This window comes from Zootoca vivipara, chromosome 9, assembly GCF_965207765.1.
Source record: "Zootoca vivipara chromosome 9, rZooViv2.hap1.1, whole genome shotgun sequence".
Taxonomy (NCBI): Eukaryota; Metazoa; Chordata; class Lepidosauria; order Squamata; family Lacertidae; genus Zootoca; species Zootoca vivipara.
In genome coordinates, this window is record NC_142592.1 from 8,142,691 (window position 1) to 8,162,520 (window position 19,830).

The 19,830-nt window shown below is 44.6% G+C and overlaps 1 protein-coding gene across 9 annotated transcripts in view; it reads left to right on the top strand.

The window, feature by feature from the left end:
- Nucleotides 1-14,202: 14,202 nt before the first annotated feature.
- The window catches only part of KIF21A (kinesin family member 21A), a 98,920-nt gene continuing 93,292 nt past the window's right edge, over nt 14,203-19,830 (top strand). For all 9 annotated transcript variants that reach the window (XM_060279386.2, XM_060279379.2, XM_060279381.2 and 6 more), the window contains exon 1: nt 14,203-15,045. In XM_060279386.2, coding sequence (XP_060135369.2) covers nt 15,002-15,045 — 44 coding nt within the window. In that variant the 5' untranslated portion in view covers nt 14,203-15,001. The remainder of the gene's footprint in view (nt 15,046-19,830) is intronic.

The window sequence follows — 19,830 nt, forward strand, 5'->3', positions numbered from 1 at the left end:
TACAGACTCTTGCATGTGCAGCACCCCATATGGAGTGTGCACGCGCGGGATGCCGCACATGCACAGTCCGTACGGGGTGCTGCACAGGCGCCGCACTGGGTATCACCTTGGCTTGGTTCGCCACTGCTTGGGCCCCCTTAAATTTTCAAGGAGGGGGCTGTCCCCCTCAATATCCCATGGTAATGTGTGCATACCGTTTGACGTGTTCGCGTCATGCATGTAAACAACGCGTCATCAAAAAAGCGGGCACAGATTGCCAATTTGTAGCTATAGATGCAAATATAGTATACGCACAACCCATCTCACCATAGTTTGTGACCAGGTTTGTGACCAGGTGATGGGTCCCTTCAAGGCTCCTGCTCTCCCTTCTTAGGGTTAATTATCTCTAAACTGGATGGCAAACTGAGTCCTGCTTCTTTAAAAGCTGTGTAGAGGAGGGACCTGGGGGAATTTTGCCTGGAAGAGGGCATTTGCCGCCATGCAAGCTGCCTTTGCTGAAACTCCCTTTCCTATACAACTATAAAAGGTTCAGGAGCACAATTTTCTCTTGCACGTGACGTTGCTATCTGTACTCTAGCATTAGTTGATTATTCCCAAGTGCCAACTAGCTGCAGGCTTTCTTTATTGCTCTAAATGCCTCCCAAAATACAGCCTTTTCACGTGCTACTAGAGCTCATGACTGAGAATCTTTTTAGTGGTGTTTAGTAATTCCAGCCCCCCCTTTCCTTTTGTCCTATTAGTTATAATTATGCCATAACCTCCACCCTAAATAATTTACCTCCAGCCTTGTTTTCACCATCCAAATATTTCTAGGCATCTGTCACAATCTGCTTAATTTGTTTCTTAGCCAAGTTATGTGTGTTTACTTAGGATTTTGTTTTCTTCCCCCACATAACCATCCATCATCCTTGCAGAGTCTGCTTGTTGACTGATCCATTCATCAGCCTTGCAGAGTTGCCTCCCTCTTGGCCTTCTGTGAACTCCCTTGTTGTTTGTCAATAGAGCTTCTCCTAAGGCATGAATAAAGTGTTTCATAAAACTTAATACAAAAAGAGACATCCCTGAGAAATGGCTCACAAACCTCTCTGGCAGAGTTTGGCAACTGCAATACGGCTCCTTAAAAATTATCTGCAGTACTGTCTGCTCCTTCATAAAAATTTTGCTTAAATTGTGAACCTTTAAAAAGAAAAAGTTAAAAAAAGGACGGAGCCTATCATTTGTTTTCAGACATGTTTCCATTTTTTTCTACAATTCTTGGTTGGGTTTTTAAGTGTTTGTATTTTACCTACAAGATCCTAGACAGCAGATTTGCTGAAGTTCTCTTCAATGATATGTGCTGCCTTTGCAACTATTTAGAGTGAGATTGGGGTTCTCCCTATGTTGTTGGACTACAACTCCTATCATCCCTAACTATTAGCCATACTGGCCAGGGCAGATGAGAGCTGGAGTCCAATAACACTCTGAGGTCTACAGGTCTGCCCTCTCTCTCCCGATGTAGAGCTTGAAACAGTCTCCCATGCATTTTTCGACTGTAGATTTTATTAAGGGGTTAGAGCAGGCATAGTAGATAAAAATCTAAATTAAGAATAGGGTAAAATTCAGCAATCTGTATATATTCAGACCTGTCCTCTGAAATGCTTAGAAAGTGCATGCTCTTAATTGGCTTTCCATTTAAATTTACTATTTTAAAGAGTAAATACAGTATGTATTCATCCTCCTAAAGAAAGGAATTTAAATTTGGAAATGCTTAGGGATATTGATGTTATTATAGATGCCAGATGGTGGTGATTATGTGACGAATTAATCATATAATTATGGTGAGGGAGGTCTGTTTTGCTTTTGTGGAAGATTGATTAATTGATTCATATATGAATGAATCTTTTTTTCTGTTTTAAGAATGCTTGCTTGTTTTTCTTTTTTCCTTTTGGTATGTATCATAAGGGATAGATCTTGGGCCTCATCTAACAATTGATTTTTAAAAGGGGGTATGTTTGCCACGGCAGAGCTGAAAACATGTTGAAAAATGTAGAAAGAAAATATAAACAAACTGTTATTAACATTTCAGCACATGGAGCCCAGTTCAGACACTTCCACCTCAATTATATTAAATGATTGGAGATAAAGTTGGTATGTTTGACTAGAGAAAAACTCATTTTTGACACCAGAATTGCTTGGGAATTCTAAGAAACCAAAAACAACCAGTGCAGTTTTGAAAGGGTGATTCAAAATGCTGTATCCAAATGATAGCCAACTCCTCAGTGTCAGGAACCATCCTGCAAAATTTGGTTATGACGCCTTAAGAGGCTTCCAAACAGACAAGCCACTTTCTAACATATATAGCAGATAAGATGCATAGAACCCACTGAGGTTGAAATAAACAAGCAATGGCTTCAGGCAGTAGAAAAGAAGACAAGCTCAAACCTCCTCGTTTTTATGTTGTGTTCCAGGAGGGGTGGTGATTGACAGGTAGGAGGGGGGGAAACTGTCCAATCAGATAGAATATTGGGTCTCTGTCAGATCCAAAACATACAGAAGATGCCAATGTTTGTCAATTTGCTGTCTTGGAGAAATGGCTCTAGGGGGTGTAATGTGAGGAAATATCTCTTCCTTAACTGCCAGACACTCCAGTGCATGTTTTCCTGCAAAGCTCAGGGTTACGTGTTTTGCTAACTGTGCCGTTGTGGAAGAAGGTTGCTCTGGCAAGCATAACACTTCCTTTTGGTACTACAGTGGTACCTCGGTTTATGAACACAATTGGTTCCGGAAGTCTGTTCATAAACTGAAACGTTCATAAACTGAAGCGAACATTCCCATTGAAAGTAATGGAAAGTGGATTAATCCGTTCTAGATGGGTCCACGGCGTTCGTAAACCGAAAATTCGTAAGCCGAGGTGTTCGTAAACCGAGGTTCCACTGTACCGTCTTCCTAATGCTCCAGATTTTTTAACGTGTCTTATTATATTATTATACTAAGCACTGCACTTGTCAAAAAACAACATTATTTAAATGTGTGCAAATGCATATATTTTGCCTTGGAGATCAAGCAAACTTGGAAAACTGTGCTTTGTTGACAGAGAGTGAGGACTAGAACTCCACACTGAAACCAAGCTTTGGTCCTGTCTTCCTAAGTTTTCCTTCCATCTTCCATTTCTGCTGTAACATTGTAAACTTTATAACTGTGTGCTGAGGTCTTCTTTTTCTTCTTATTGCTTATAGGGATGGTTGAAGCTTTCAGATTAGGCTTCTATCAGTTTCTAATTTCTCCAGTTGTAAATTCAGTTCACATCAGTTTGTGAATTTTTAAAAATGTCCTCATGAAGATTCGTGAGCATTTTAGTGCAATTTTCTCTGAACAGACACATTTTTTGCAAAGCAATTTCCCCATATATAAGGCATCTTAGTATGTTATTTTCACCAATACATGCGTTTTATGTGCATCTTACGCTAGCCTATGCATTTTTGTACACATGGCTGGAGAACTGCACTGCAAAATTCAGAGAAGTGAGCTTTTCAAAGCACAGCTGTGTTTACGTTTGCATATTATCTCAGAAAGTGAATTAGACAAGTTCATGTGATCTGAATTTAATTTCTGCCCATCACTGACGGTTTACTTGGCATGACTCAGGTCTGCGTGCTGCAGATAGAGGCTTTGTTTTCAGCTTGGAGATGGAGGTGCTTTTGCAAATGGTTTTTCCACCATTTACTTGGCATTGCTCTGGTTCTTATGTTGCAAGAAAAAGCCTTTCCCCCCCGGGATAACGACCACTTCACCCCAGGACCTGCCTGCCATGGCTTCAGTCTCCATTCCATCAAGAAACGTGACATAACACTGTCTTAATGAACAATGTGATACTATTTTTGTTGTTGTTTAGTCGTTTAGTCGTGTCCGACTCTTCGTGACCCCATGGACCATAGCACGCCAGGCACTCCTGTCTTCCACTGCCTCCCGCAGTTTGGTCAAACTCATGTTCGTAGCTTCGAGAACACTGTCCAACCATCTTGTCCTCTGTCGTCCCCTTCTCCTAGTGCCCTCAATCTTTCCCAACATCAGGGTCTTTTCCAAGGATTCTTCTCTTCTCATGAGGTGGCCAAAGTATTGGAGCCTCAGCTTCACGATCTGTCCTTCCAGGGAGCACTCAGGGCTGATTTCCTTAAGAATGGATAGGTTTGATCTTCTAGCAGTCCATGGGACTCTCAAGAGTCTCCTCCAGCACCATAATTCAAAAGCATCAATTCTTCGGCGATCAGCCTTCTTTATGGTCCAGCTCTCACTTCCATACATCACTACTGTGATACTATGCATTATAGCAAATGTCTTATTTTCCAAGTCCCCCTTCCTACTTTGTCAAATTGCCCCTTTGTTTTGTATTGAACATTGCAACTCCACCCAGTTTAATATAATCTGCATTTTAGTAGCATGTGCTTTTCACATGCCTACTTACCATAGATAACTCCATTTAATAAAAAGAAGACTGATCTTTTCGGCCACCCAGTAGACACCTCTCTCTTTCACTCATCCCTGCCCTTCATTCTTTTGAAGTATTTAATTCATGGGCCGATGTGTACAACATTGATCAAACATTTAAGAGTGAGTTGTCATTAGGCTCTTTGTGGCCTGTAAATACATGTGCTTCTGCTATTCCCTTGTGAATTGTTCATGCTATTTTTGAAAGCAGTTGGGATTGTTTGGCTAGATACAGATTTTTACATGCCCCAGGCTCCCTTATCACTGATGGCTGGTTGTTTACATTGTGGTTTCCCACCTGCAGAAGAGTGCCTTTTGAAAAATGGTTTATATTGCAGAGACATCTGTGATTTCCAAGCAGGGCACTGGGACCAATTGGCTAATGAACACCTACAGAGACAATACCCACCCAAAGCTTTTACCAGACAAGATAGACATGCAGAGTGACAGTTTAGATATAGACAAATGGGAAACAGGCAAGCACATTTTGTAAAGGCCACGGATAAAACACCAATGAAGGGAATTCATAGTTAAGAGTTACCAGCTAACTTACGCACTGCTTTGTGTTTCTGATCTTGTAGCATTGCAGCCTAGCTGAAACAATGGATGTGTATCAGTGCAATAGCAAACAGTGGACACATTCGACTTGCAAGCCACTTCCAGCTCTGCATTTGATTCCAAGCAATTGGAAGCGGTTCACAGCTAGCATGTGTGGCAAAGCTTGATTCCTGCAGTTGCTCTGAGAGGCTGCAATCCTCTCCATATTTACATTGGGAATAAATCCTGTTGAACACAATGTGACTTCAGAGTAAACATGCACAGACTTGAGCTGCAAATAATTTATGCCTGCAATCTTATGCACTGAAAAAAATGGACATTTGACATCTTGCTGCCCAAGTCAAAGGACAAGATACCCCCGCCCCCATTTCATATGCAGAAGCTGATTAGATCGGCAGTTGAATTTTATTTTTACACTGGTAATAGAACACTGGCCCCATGAGGGCAGCAGACTGGCTCAGAGTTAATAGATCTCCTCTTCATTCTGCCCAATGGTAGGGCCAGACCTACTTAAGTTTTGAACTCACATCAACAAAAATATCTCGTTTGATTCCAAACTGTGAGGGAGTTTTCTAACCTTGTATAATACAAGGATTTGCATCTTGGTTGAGGTGGATTTTGAAAAAAAGCTATAGATATTACCAGCTGTATTTGAGACAGATGTTTCAAATACAACAACAGGGATTGAAGACATTTTTACTTTTATCTGATGGTAAGACTTTTTGGGATCGTTTCTGTCTTTAATCAGCAGAATATTGGGAAATAGTCACACAAGAGACAGTGGATTGCTCTATGTGCAGAAGTAGATTAGCATTTTGAATGCTAGTCTAATGAGGACTAGCATCCTGGAATCATCCGGCACTCTGCAGATATATGGAATTCACCAGCCATTTTTTAAAAAACTACACCCTACAATGGGTGGAGACGAAGAAAGATGTTTGCGGTATAGGCAATGGTTTTGCAAAAACTTCTCTGTGTTGGTTAAGAGTACACTCAAGGCAAACCTTGGGTTGTGCAACTGCTGGGACACCCAGAAATCAATATGGTGCAATTCCTGAGGGAAGCTGAAATAAAGAGGTTATACTGGTAAGCTTTAGTTATTGAATAGTTAACAGAGTGGTCCTCGGGTACCGGTAGTTATTTCTGTGTGTTGATGGTCTCTGAGATACAGGTGGAACTGAATAATTTGTTATTTCATTTGTTACATTTATATTCCACCCTTCTAAGAGATCATCCGTGTTCACGACCTACTTTGCAACTTGATCCACAGAACAACTCTGTGAAGTAGATTAGACCAGGCATCATAGCTGCCAAGTTATCCCTTTTTTTAAGGGATTTTCCATTATGCTGAATAGGCTTCCTCGCGAGAAAAGGGAAAACTTGGCAGCTATGCCAGGCATCCCCAAACTTCGGCCCTCCAGATGTTTTGGACTACAATTCCCATCATCCCCGACCACTGGTCCTGTTAGCTAGGGACCATGGGAGTTGTAGGCCAAAACATCTGAAGGGCCGCAGTTTGGGGATGCCTGGATTAGACTGAGATAGTGAGAGGAATACAGCACACTTTCATAGAATCATAGAAGAGGTCCACATCCAGTCCAACCCCCTGCCAAGCAGGAAACAAAGCATTCCTGACATATGGCTGTCAAGCCCCTGCTTAAAGACTTCTAAAGAAGGAGACTCCACCACACTCCTTGGCAGCAAATTCCACTTTACTAATGAGCATGGGCGGAACTCTACATTATGAAACCGACACTGGTGCAGGAAGGCGGTGCGGTGGGAGGGACTTAACAGGGCAGGATTACTGACAGGAAGATATGCATGTTATCCCTGGAAAGTGGCCCAGAACGGAATGTGGCCTTCAGGCTGAAACAGATTCCCCACCCCTGCTGTATAATCTTCTATTACCCAGGTGCTGGGTATAAGTCTGGTCTGGTGTAATGTGCAGGTATATATGAATGGAAGCAGTCTTTTGGGTACCTCCAAGGAATGGGTCAACACCAGCATTCTGAATTGGGCCTAAAAACCAACAGGGAGCCAATGGGGTTGTTGTTTTAGATTGCTGCTGTATGTTCTCGCCCTAGTTAACCTTCAGGCCAACAGCATGGTATACCAATTGTAGGGGATGTGGGTGGCACTGTGGTCTAAATCACTGAGCATCTTGTAGCCCCAACATGGTGTGTGCTGATATCTGCACAAGCATCACAGAGGGCGTGACTACTGCTATGCTGCAATGAAAAAAGCTGGAGAAGCACCGTGCTAATTTTTACAGCCTTTTAAAATTATGGATGTAACAGCTGCCGATGGCTAATTCCTATGAGAAATAACACAGAGCTAAGGTTATTGCAAAATTATTCCATAGTATGTTTGAAGTGTGCCATGTTATAAAATCATATTGGGGGGGGGGTTTGCAGGACACCATTATTAATGAACAGAGAGGGGTGACAGAATTTGACAGCTGCAATACCCAGAATCCTGTTCAATGCCATCTTCCCTGTCTCCCCACCCCTCCCGCTAGGACGCGACCCTGCCTGAAGGAAGGCTTAAGGATCTGCATATGCACAACAGTTAGCATAAACTCACACATTTCCCCTCTCCACCTCCCCTCCGCCCAGAACAAAACAATGTTTCCAGAAGAAGGGGGGGGGGAAACCGCCCAAATCCAAAGTTAAACTTTTCTACTCAAGTTAATAATACAGCCTATTATATGTTCTCTTACCATGAAATCTCTATCCGCTGCCTCTGTATTAGAATTGCTGTTTTATATCTTAGAACTGTATATGTCAGGACTGCTACCTTTTAATTAGAAATCCCTGCATTAGGTATGTTTTCCAGGTATATTTTCTGTATGAACCCTGTATGATCCCAACCCACCTGAACCTTGCCCTACTACCACCCTATACCCATTCAAGGACACACGGACAATAGAGGGATTAGCTGGAACAACTTTATTCAAATAAATTGCCATCCTCAACGTAGCCCACCCTTCCATGGCCTGGAGGAAAACACTGCCGGGCGGACTTCCACCCCATGGAAATCGCCAGGAACTGCCCCACCTCTGCACCCATCTCGACTGATTGCCCTTCCTGCCAAACAACAGGGAGCACCATCAACGACAGGAGAAGAGAGATTGACATCTCTCCATCTGAAAGGAAAAGTCATCTCCGCACCCAGCTAATCCGATCTCCCACCCGTCGCCCTTGTCTCCCCCTCCCTCCTAGTCCAGAGATTTCCATGCATGAACAGGAGGGTATATAGGGGGACTTCACCATTTCCCGGGGTTCCTTCCTTCTTTCCAGAGGCAGGGACCCTACAGCTGTAGCTTTGCATTCTGCAATAAAGGGATCAGTTTGTTTTTCCTGACAGCATCGTGTGGTCTCTGTCATTTTCCCGGCGGAGCTGAACTTAGTGCAAATTTTGGAGCTTCCGACCCGCGTCTGTCCTTCTTAAAAGGCAACGCATTTTGGGGTACATTTTTTCATAACAGCCACAACAATATATAATGAAAACTGTACCACAATTCAAAAAAATACATCATTTTTTTGTGGTAATTGTCTTTGGGGCCAATGCATTTCACTTTACAATCCAAGGAGTTTTTTTGTCTTTTTTTTACTGAGCAAGGGAAAATACTGTCCCTATGATTTTTCTTACTATTTTATGCATTCAAAAACAGTAAGCAATTTATAAAAATCATTTTATTTTTAATGAAAGCAAATCACTCTGCTTTCCACAGTCCTCCTCTCACAGTGGCTGCAGGCCTAAGATTACTCCCCTTGAGACTCTTTTTTAGATATAATTTTTTTATTAAGTTTTCTGTTTTACAATTTTGAATAATCATTAAAACATCCTTAAAATATCGGTGACTACTGACTTCCCTTCTTCTCTTTCCATGGTTCCTTTTGCACACCATAAATCCCTGCATATTTTACATAAACGAAACCCTTCAGTATTCCATTATCACATCCATCAAAACTTATTTACACTGTTGAATTTATCTTGATGCTGCCAACGTTTTCAACTCCTCTTGAGACTCAATCTTCTTTGCATACTAACCTAGGAGCAAACTCAGTTGAACACTTCCCCCAGGGACATGGTCCCTATTTAATTCAGGCCTTTCTGTGCTTGCTGTTACGGTGTCACAAGAATATTTGTGTTTAGAAATATAGTCAGAAACATGTTCCAGAAGAGTAGCCAGGTCATTCTGTTGCAGCAAAAATGGGCATTTTTCAATTTAACATATGAAGTCCTACTTGGATTACTCCAGAAGGGGAGCTGGTGCTGCCGGGATATTGTCATGCATAAACGTTACTGACAAACACATCCAGTTCTTAGATTTGCCACATGTGTTTTTCACAGCATCAAACTGGCTTTGACTGCTAAAAATGTGATGTTTCTGCAAACAAAGGCATGCACCTGAGCCTGTGATAAATTGCGGTCTGCGTACAACAAGGGATAAGCAAATTCAGTGCCTGTGAAACAGATTATTTGAAATTTGTGCAATTTACTTTCTGTCTAGAAGAGCCCTTAAACTTCATAATTTCTTCCCCACGTACCAGCTATTCAGTTTAGAAATGGTGTTTCATAATGGCATACATTTCTTTCCAAATACAATGTATTATATCGTCCTAAAGAAAACTCTTAAGTGCCTAAATACATTAAATCAGTACAGCTTTGCTGGAACAAGTGCATTTAGGCTGGTAGCCAAAGTTAATGCGTTCAGTACTGCAGGTCTTACATAACGCTTTCTGTGTGAAGTTCTCACAGTGCTTTACGAACACTTATTTATTAGGTCTCCGCCCTTTGTGCACACTTCTTAAAATAGTACTGCTTAGATTCATGTTCTGCAGCTCTGATGGTGGGGACTTCTGTGAATAAGACCAACCAAAGAGAACTGCGTTCTTTCTCCTGGGCCTTTAACAGCTGACAACCCAATGCGCAGGTTTTAATCAGTATTGAAGCTTTTTCCATTTGTTTACATGCCAGGAAAAGCTGCTGAGCTCAGGCATGGTAACCGTAGCTGTAAAAATGCAAAGAGGTTTATAGATAAATAAACATAGATCAAAACCCTCAAATCATTTAATTAGAAGTCTATAAAGTACAAGTAACTTTATGGTTCCATGTGAACCATAGTAAAAAACAACAACAGCCTTCTGATTTCAGAATCAGTATCCAAAGTAAATTTAGGTAATTTGATAGTTTAGTGGTTACAGCTAGGATTGGGAATAAATTTAAAACTTCTTGGGAACTTTAAGCATGGAAATATCATTTTGAAGCATTCTCAGTCATTCAACTTTTTCTTTAATGCAAAGAAGTACCGGTAATAGTCCATTTATTCCGGAACATTAAAGAAAAAAATGTTTATAAATATCATGGGATTCATGGCATCCTCGCTTAAAGCTGAAAAGTTACTGAGTAGCATATTTCACAGGAGGCATTTCTGTCATTGTTATCATCTTAAAGAATATATATATATATATATATATATATATATATATATATATATATATATATATATGCTACATAGTTGAAAATGAGACTTTACCAGCTTGAAATAATTTGCCTTGCATTGATTGCCTACTATAACTCTTTATTATATCCTCCTGGAGCGAGCATTGGTTTTGTGGTGATCAGCTCTAAAGGATTACCTTGAGTCACAGAATGTTGACTAGGATGACTAATTTATATGATATAAACTGCTGCTCAGAAATGGCCAGTGAAGACTACAGGATACACCTGTTTCTCTGTTGCTTTTAAGTGCTGCATTGTTCTTTCCCTTATGACCATCAAAGGTCAAAGCCTGAAGTTTCTCAATTCTGAAAATTAGTGTGTTCCACCATATACTCGGTCACCGAGTTGTTTTAACATCACTGCGGTTTGAATCATCAACACATCCACCTACAACTCCTAAGGATTGAACTGCATAAGGAGATTTCTTTCTATTTTTTAATAAATAGCACCTGTCAGAATGCATGCAGCAATAACTTACATCAATATCCTAAGTATTTAAGATTTAATCACCGGGTTTGGGGATTGCTTGTGGCAATGAAGCCCAATCTCTCTTGAAAATGTCAACAAGTTATTTTGTACTTTGAAGGCTATCATATTGAGTTTTGCCTATCATGGCTCCTGAAAGTCAAAGTTAACTTGAAGGAAATGGCCATTGGGTCAGGAGGACAGGAGAATTCTGTCCCCCTTAAAGACTGCAGTGATTCAGTCACTTATAAAATAAAATAAGCTAGTGTTAGGTCTTCTCTTTTAAGGAAGGGTGGTAACGTACGCTGCAAGTCATGGGGATCATGAGTAGTAAACCCTTTTCGGGCTGGTTTCTGACCTGGCTATACGGAGGAGGCCTAAATTGTCATGGGCCAGGAGTCGACTTCACTTGCCTGAAGGAGCAGAAGGCGAAGTGACTTTACCTGCTGCTGATCAGCCTTCTTGCTCCTGATGAGAACCAGCTGGCTCCAGCTTTCTTAAGCAGGGTTCCCAGCCTCAGCCAGTTGCTGGAAACAACATTTGTTATTCCTGGCCAGACCTTGCTGCTTCTTGTGACCTTGGACTCTGAGATATTCCTGACCTTAGGACTGGACTGAACCTTGTATACGGACTTTGCCTCCAGGCAAGTACCGCCCCTGAGACTTGGCTGGTTGGCAGCAAAGGTCTACAACATCAATGTCCTGTCCTAGCAGGTAAGTATGTGCGCAGTCAGATGCTGTAGCACCACAGAGTGAGCAACCTGCCCCAACAATGGCTGGTGATGGAATGAGACCGTTTGAGCCTCTGCCTCCCGACCACCGTCCTTCTGCTCCACACCTTTTGTGAGAACTGCATCCCTTAAGGGGCCAGCTCGCAACCCTGCAGACAGACACTTCTTCTATCCTTCCCGGTCTTCTGCCTTGTGTGCTCTAGTGCAATGGTGAGGTACGTGGGGAGGTGCTTGGTTTCTTACACAAAGGGAAAGGTGCCTGTGTGGGTCCCAGTTCTGCCTCTATACCCCCTGGTGTTGTGAGATCTGGGCCAGGATGGAGGTTCCTGTACACGAATCTTAGATTTAGTGGACCTGATTGCCAGCATCAGGTTCAGGGTCACAAACCTTAGCCAGGTGCAGCCCCTTAATTAGGGTCTTGCTTCCTGTAGAACTCTGGGGTCATAACACTTAATTTGGCCCAGTGGATGACATTTGCTGAGATTGATAGTGACAATGTGAATCAGTTAATATTGAGAGACGTGTTTGGATTTGTTGAATCGGTGAGCTCAAACATCTAATTGGGGTCTCACGGCTAACCTTGTTGATCTGCATATCTGCCTCTTGCTATATCAACAGTTCAACAACATCTTGAGTTGGTGCGGGGCAGGAAAACATGATCCTTTACAAAGATTGGCGAAAGGAACAAAAAATGGATTCCCATTATAAAAGTGCAAAGTTCCATTTTGCATCCTTATATCCAATAGGTGCTGGTACTCACCATGAGGTACCCTGCTTGGTTATATATGTAATATGCCATTTTGATTGCTTCCAGGTCATCTGTTTATTGAGCATATACCATGTATATCAAAATGTGTTAAACTTGCTCATTCTGCCTTGGACTTCTGCCCTCAAGGCACTGCAGCTTAGCAGGTAGTTCTACCAGGGTCGGCCCACCCATGAGGCAAGGTGAGACAACTGCCTCTGGCAGCAGGATCCACATGGGCAGCAGCATGCAGATAATGGAATTGCAAGAGACCCAGAGGGTCATCTAGTCCAACCCCCTAGAATTGCAAGAGACCCAGAGGGTCATCTAGTCCAACCCCCTGCAATGCAGATCTTCATTCCCCCCTTCTTGTTCCTGTTGTAGATCTTCACTCACTCCTTCTTCCTTGTTGGGGAAGGGGTGATTCACCTGAGATGCCAAAATGTCTGATCCTGAGTTCTATGTCTGGCCCAGTCCTTTCTGAGGAGAAGATGCAATGCGCTTACGAGTTTAGAGGTGTGTGTACACCTTGTTAAATATACAAATTATGTTCCAAAAGCTTTCAGGGCAGATTTCTCCCACCTCCACTTTTAGACAGAAGTACTGTTTCTGGGAAAGGGATGCGGGTGGCTCTGTGGTCTAAACAACAGAGCCCAAGCCTTGCCAACCAGAAGGTCAGTGGTTCGAATCCCTGCGACGGGATGAGCTCCCGTTGCTTGGTCCCAGCTCCTGCCCACCTAGCAGTTCAAAAGCACGTCAAAGTGCAAGTAGATAAATAGGTACTGCTCTGGCGGGAAGGTAAACGGCATTTCCGTGCGCTGCTCTGGTTCGCCAGAAGCGGCTTAGTCATGCTGGCCACATGAACCGGAAGCTGTACGCCAGCTCCCTCGGCCAGTAAAGCGAGATGAGCGCTGCAACCCCAGTCATCTGCGACTGGACCTAATGGTCAGGGGTACCTTTACCTTTACTGTTTCTGGGGGACAGGGTGTGTGTGTGTGTGGAGGACTCCCTGGTCCTGAATGGAGTAACTGTGCCCTGAAGGACCAGGTGTGCAGCCTGGGAGTCATTTTGGACTCACAGCTGTCCATGGAGGCGCAGGTCAATTCTGTGTCCAGGGCGGCTGTGTCCACGCAGGCTGAGACCCTACCTGCCCGGAGACTATCTCGCCAGAGTGGTGCATGCCCTGCTTATATTTCGTTTGGACTACAGCAATGGGCTCTCCGTGGGGCTACCTTTGAAGGAGACTGAACTAATCCGGAATGCGGCAGCCAGACTGGCAACCGGGAGCAGCTGCCGGGACCATATGACACAGGTCCTGAAATATTCACATTGGCTCCCAGTACATTTCCAAGCACAATTCAAAGTGTTGGTTGGTTGGTGCTGACCTTTAAAGCCCTAAACTGCCTTGGCCCAGTATACCTGGAGGAGTGTCTCCACCACCATTGTTCTTCTTGGACACTGAGGTCCATCTCCGAGGGCCTTCTGCCGGTTCCCTTACAGCGAGATGTGAGGTTACAGGGGACCAGGCAGAGGGCCTTCTCGGTAGTGGCACCTGCCCTGTGGAACGACCTCCCATCAGGTGTCAAGGAGATAAAGAACTAAACTACACAACATTTGGCAACCCAGTATAAGAACGTTTTTTAATGTTTGACATCTTATGTTTTCATATGTGTTGGAAGCTGGGGCAACCCTGTCAAATGGACGGGATACAAAAAACAAAGTTAATATTATTAGAAAATGTAGGGTCCGGCGACAATGACGAATCGAACAACGACAGGGACCGGGGAAACGAAGCCCGCTTCAGTTGAGGGGAAAGCAACGCGCGCTCTTCGCTCCCCGCTCGGGAAAAGCTTGCCAGCTGCGTACAGAGCGCGCGCGAGCGGCAAGAGCGGGCAGGCAAGCGCGCGGCTCCGCCTCAGAGCCCTCGGCCGAAATGGGCCTGCGAGCTGCTGAGGCGAGCGGGGAGGGCGGCCTTGGTTACGCATTGCGGCTGCAGAGAACCTGAAGCTGCAGCCGCCGCCTGGGCACAGCCAGAGAGAGAGAGACAAGCTGCGCGCCTGGTGCCGAGCGCGGCGACTGCTGGTCGGGGAGGCGGGCTGAAGAAGGGGCAGCGGCCCGGAGCCAGGAGGGAGGGCAGGAGGGCTGGCCCTCTCGCGCTTCCCAGCCAGCTCGTTCGCTGCTGCTAGGCTAAACCGAGCGCCGCTCCTCCTCAAGGGGCCGGGCGCGCAACGAGCCGCGGTGGGCGGAGTGTCAGTCCTCTCCGCTGCCGCTGCTGCTGCTTGGCTGCTACCTATTCATTCAGCCAGCCAGTCAGTCACCTAAAATGGCTGGAGAGACGAGAAGGTGGAGGAGGCGCCGGAGGTGAGGCGCGCAGCTCCCTCGGGCCGCCTCCCCGCGGAACAGCGGCCAGCAGCGGCTCCCGCCTCCTTGCTCCCGCCGCTTGTCCTTTCTCACCTTTGGTTTTCGTGCGCAATTCGAATTAAATGACACGCTCTTTCTCACGAGCCCGCCGCACTTTCCAGCTCTGAGCCATGTCGGCCGGCCAAGACGAGAGCTCCGTCCGGGTCGCTGTCAGGTAAGGCGTCGTGTTGTCGCTTCTTGTCCGAGCCGACGAACGCCCCCGTTTCTTCCTTCCTTCCTTTCTCTCTCTCCCTCTTTTCTTTGTTACCTGCTATCTCTTCTCGACGTGAGGTTGTGGGGGAAATGGAGCTGGGGAGATTTGGCCGGGGGCGCTGGCTGGGAGAGAGGGGAAGAGAGTGGCGGGGGTCTGGCTCTGGGACGCAGGCCCGAGGAGGTCCGAGAGGGGGACATGTTGCTTGCAGCCCCTCTCTCTTCGCTCCCTCCTCGCATTTGGAGCGGGGCTGGCAGGTAGCTGAGGCGGCAGCAGGGAGCCGCCTTGCCAACTAACGGCCTGCTGCGAGGGCCAGCAGTCAGACCGAGGCTGTTGGCCGCCAGGTTAATTCAAGGAATGGCTTCGCTGGTCACAGAGAGGGGGGCGGGCTTCGCCATAGGTGGATCTGGGAAACTGCTGCCCGATCACCAAGTAGCGAGGACGGACTGGGATGCTGGCGGGATCAGCCTTCCCCGCACGATCTTCAGCTGCTGGCCTGACCCAAGAGCTGGGCTCTCTCTGCAAGTTGCAGCTGTTGCATGGAGGAATTCGGTTTCCTTCGGATGCTGCATATTTAATCTCTGGTGTTTAATGGTGCATCAGCTCGCTGTGTCCGAGAAACTGATGCATATGTGCACGGTGGTGTGCTGGTGTGGACGAGGGGAGGAAGGAGAATCCAGACTTTTAGGCCTGTTCTGTGGCAAGACTTAAAAGGATGGTTGATCAGTGTATTCCTGCCTGGGATTTGAAACACTAAGCGATTGCACGGGCAGTGTGTACAGTGTGTGTTTGTTTTTTAAGTTGTCCCTTTTTTTGGCTTGTGCTGAATTGCATTCCAGAGACTGCTGTGCTGGGTCTGTGGGGCTTTTGTTGCAGCCAGCGAGCCAGCCCAGGACTGTAATTGGATTGGCTAGTTGCAATTGTAAAGAAGTACCAGCGAGTAAATTCATTTGTGCTTTCTGCTCAGGGATGGAAAACTGCAACATCATCCTCCAGCACTAAAAAATTAATGAAGCCTTTACAATAGAACCTGCGTGTTGGCTAGGCTGCTGCAGAGAACTTCCCACGTCCCCTCCCTCATAAGTTTTTCCATGTTAACAGTTTTCTCGTTGGGCAGGTTTAATTATCTAGTAATACTACCAAGGACATATATGTGAGTAGTGTGTCCAGTTTGATCAAGCAGCACTCAAAGAATGAATAAGGGGTTTCGGGTTAGTGCCCCATAGAGCCATAGTTAACTGAAGGAGGCAGGGATATTGAAGGTGTCCGGTAAGACTCTTACAGCTTTGCTATCTGTGAGGTGCACCAGTACGCTGCAGTAAGCAAACCTTAACTTCACACAGACCTGAGAACTAGATGATCCAAGCTTAACACATCCAGTTCAAAGAGGTGTTTCAAAAATATCAAGCAGTTTATAAATGCCTGGAAATTAACCTTTCCAAGTATATGAAACTTCTGGGGGTGGGGGGTGGGGAATGAATGTACTGGGGAATGAATTCTGAGCATTATAAGTTTGCTAGTCATTTACTTGGCTAAAACATGGCAGCAAACGTTTCTGCCTAAACTTGTACAGCCATCACCTTGTCCCCACCAATACAAGGGTGATGCTGCAGTGTGAAACCCATTCAGATGCTGCCCCCTGAGTGCTTTCTGTTTCGTAAAATTCTAATAGAAGTAACAACGCATGTACTGTACATAATACACAGACCTCCACCTTTATCTGGGTTTCAACTGTATGAAATAACAATATAGTTCAAAAAATAATGAGCCGTATAAAAGAACGAATGAAATCAATTAATCACAGTGAAGTCTTTTAGCTGGAACACCATGCTGCAAGAAACATATTTAGCTTTCAGTGTTCTGCCAGAACTTATCACTTATTTAGCATTCATGAGGCTAAACGACGTCTTGATATTGAACATGCAGAGGTTTTGGTTACTGACGTTTGGTAATACTTGTATTGCAAGTGAGTTTGGCAGCGCTTCTCGTGCATGAAAAGGCAACGCCTAGTGAGCTGCAGGACGAAACTCAGTGAATCCTGCAAGGATTCGTTTTCTTCAAAGTGATGTGGTGATGTCACATCAATGTTGTCACTGAATTCACGTGCATTTGCTTTAGGGCTCATGAAGGGTGTCGCCGGCCCTAACTGGGCAATAGTCATATAAAGGAAATGCATCTTATTGATATAGGATGGTGGTTTTGGTACTTAAAATCAGTGAATTGCATTGTACTTACAGTAGCCATACTTACTATTGATAGATGACTATAGTAGGGGGGGGGATGGGAATTAATGGGCCATAGGTGGAAATGATTATAGCCCAGTCTTAAATATTGATGCCAAAATGTTAACTATAACATCCTTCCAACTTCAGCACAGCATCACCAGCTGTGACACGGGATGCCCTTCTGTAACACTGGTATATCATATAATTTGATCCAGTCACTAGGATACTACTTATACTTTAACCCATGGGTAGGCAAACTAAGGCCCAGGGGCTGTATCCGGCCCTATCACCTTCTAAATCTGGCCCGCGGACGGTCCAGGAATCAGCGTGATTTTACATGAGTAGAATGTGTCCTTTTATTTAAAATGCCTCTCTGGGTTATTTGTAGGGCATAGGAATTCGTTCATTTTTATTTTTCAAAATATAGTCCGGCCCCCCACAAGGTCTGAGGGACAGTGGACCGGCCCCCTGCTGAAAAAGTTTGCTGACCCCTGCTAACCTCTTATATCTGCATACTTGGAATGCAGTTTATGATTACTGTTTTAAAAAATAGAATAGAATGCAATACAAAGTCAATTAAAATTCAAGCAAAAGCAACACAAATAGGTTTAACTGGGTATTCTAGCAATCCAAACATTTTTCTAAAGAGAGAAGTTTTAGCTGTTCTCTTAAAATTAATAAGAATATCAGCTAGCGATATCTCCCCACGAGGGGGGCGGAATATGGCTAGCTGTGTCTAAATTATTGAAAATAATGGAAATAATTACCAGCAGATTTTAACATGTGAATAGGAACGTCTTGGGAGAAGTCCTCCTTTCAGATAAGCTGGTTTTTGGGCAGGGGTATCACAGAATCATAGAGCTGGAAGGGACCCTGAGGGTCATCTAGTCCAGCCCTCTGCAAAATGCAGGAATATGCAGCTGTCCCATCCAGGTATTGAACCTGCAACCTTCGTCTTGTCAGCACCATGCTCTAACCAACTGAGCTATCCAGCTTATCAAAAGAACAAGGGGATGCCTGGAGTTTGCACCAATGTGTCGTTTTATATGAAGAGAACAATATGCATATAAAAAGTGAAACATCACACTGTAACCAGCTCTTTCCTACTTTGAGGTGATGGTTTGTGTTGTGGAGAAGCATGAAACCAGCTTGCCTCATCTTAAAGGGCTTTTGATTGGTTTCTCTAACAGCAGCCCCTGATTCCACATAGCAAAACCTTTTTGAATAATGGAATGGATATATATGGCATAAGGAGAGGCACTGCCATTCAGATCAAATGTCACAGTTAGGCTCATGCAGGCTCAGAATCCTTTCCTTGGAAAAAGAAACAAATTTTAATTGTCTGACAGGCCTGTTGTCTTATGCACTCAACTGTTGTGAGAAATAAGACCGAAGCAATACTCCAGCCTTCTCAATAGAAATTATCAAGATATGGCTTTAATGTGGCAACCGTGCTTGGTCCATGACATAGGATACTTTTAATGATATTTTATGCTGCTGCTGCTGCTAGTATTGGAACAATATATCCGAGATACAATCCAAAGAGCTTCTTTGGTTTTGTCTGAAGTCTTGTATATTTCAATCAGGAACTTTAACTTGGGTTTGGAACACCCCCTTCCCATGTTGTATTGCAACATGTTTTTGAAACCTGCAAGTTTCAAAAGCGTATTTCCACACATAGAAAAGTATTGCAGGGTTTTGTTTTTAAATGGGGGCAGTGGTTAGATGAAAGAGATCCATTGAGTTGGCATTCTAGTATGAATATTTACATAGCAGAGCTTTATGGGGCTATGCCACACGAGGAAACATTTCCGAACTGCTGTGGATACACATGAAAGAGGCATTGATCACATAGTTCACTGGATTCCAAGAGGCCTTGAGATATAAAACTAGATATTTGGATAGCAAGGGACGCAGGTGGCGCTGTGGTCTAAACCACTGAACCTCTTGGGCTTGCTGATTGGAAGGCCGGCGGTTTGAATCCCCGCGATGGGGTGAGCTCCTATTGCTCTGCCCCAGCTCCTGCCAACCTAGCAGTTTGAAAGCATGCCAGTGAGAGCAGATAAATAGGTACCGTTATGGCAGGAAGGTAATCAGCATTTCCGTGCACTCTGGCACTCATCACGGTCCTCCATGCCAGTAGTGGTTTAGTCATGCTGGCCACATGATCCAGAAAGCTGTCTGTGGACAAACACTGGCTCCCTAGGCCTGAAAGCGAGATGAGTGTTGCAACCCCATAGTTGCCTTTGACTGGACTTCACCGTCCAGGGGTCCTTTAAAAAGGTAAAGGACCCCTGACAGTTAAGTCCAGTTGTGAACGACTCCGAGGTTGCAGCGCTCATCTCGCTTCACAGGCCGAGGGAGCTGGTGTTTGTCTGCTTCGCAGACAGTTTTTCCGAGTCATGTGGCCAACCTGCCTTAGCCGCTTCTGGCGCAATGGAACACTGAAACCAGAGCAGCACACAGAAACACCGTTTACCTTCCCGTCGGAGCGGTACCTATTTATCTACTTGCACTTTTGGGG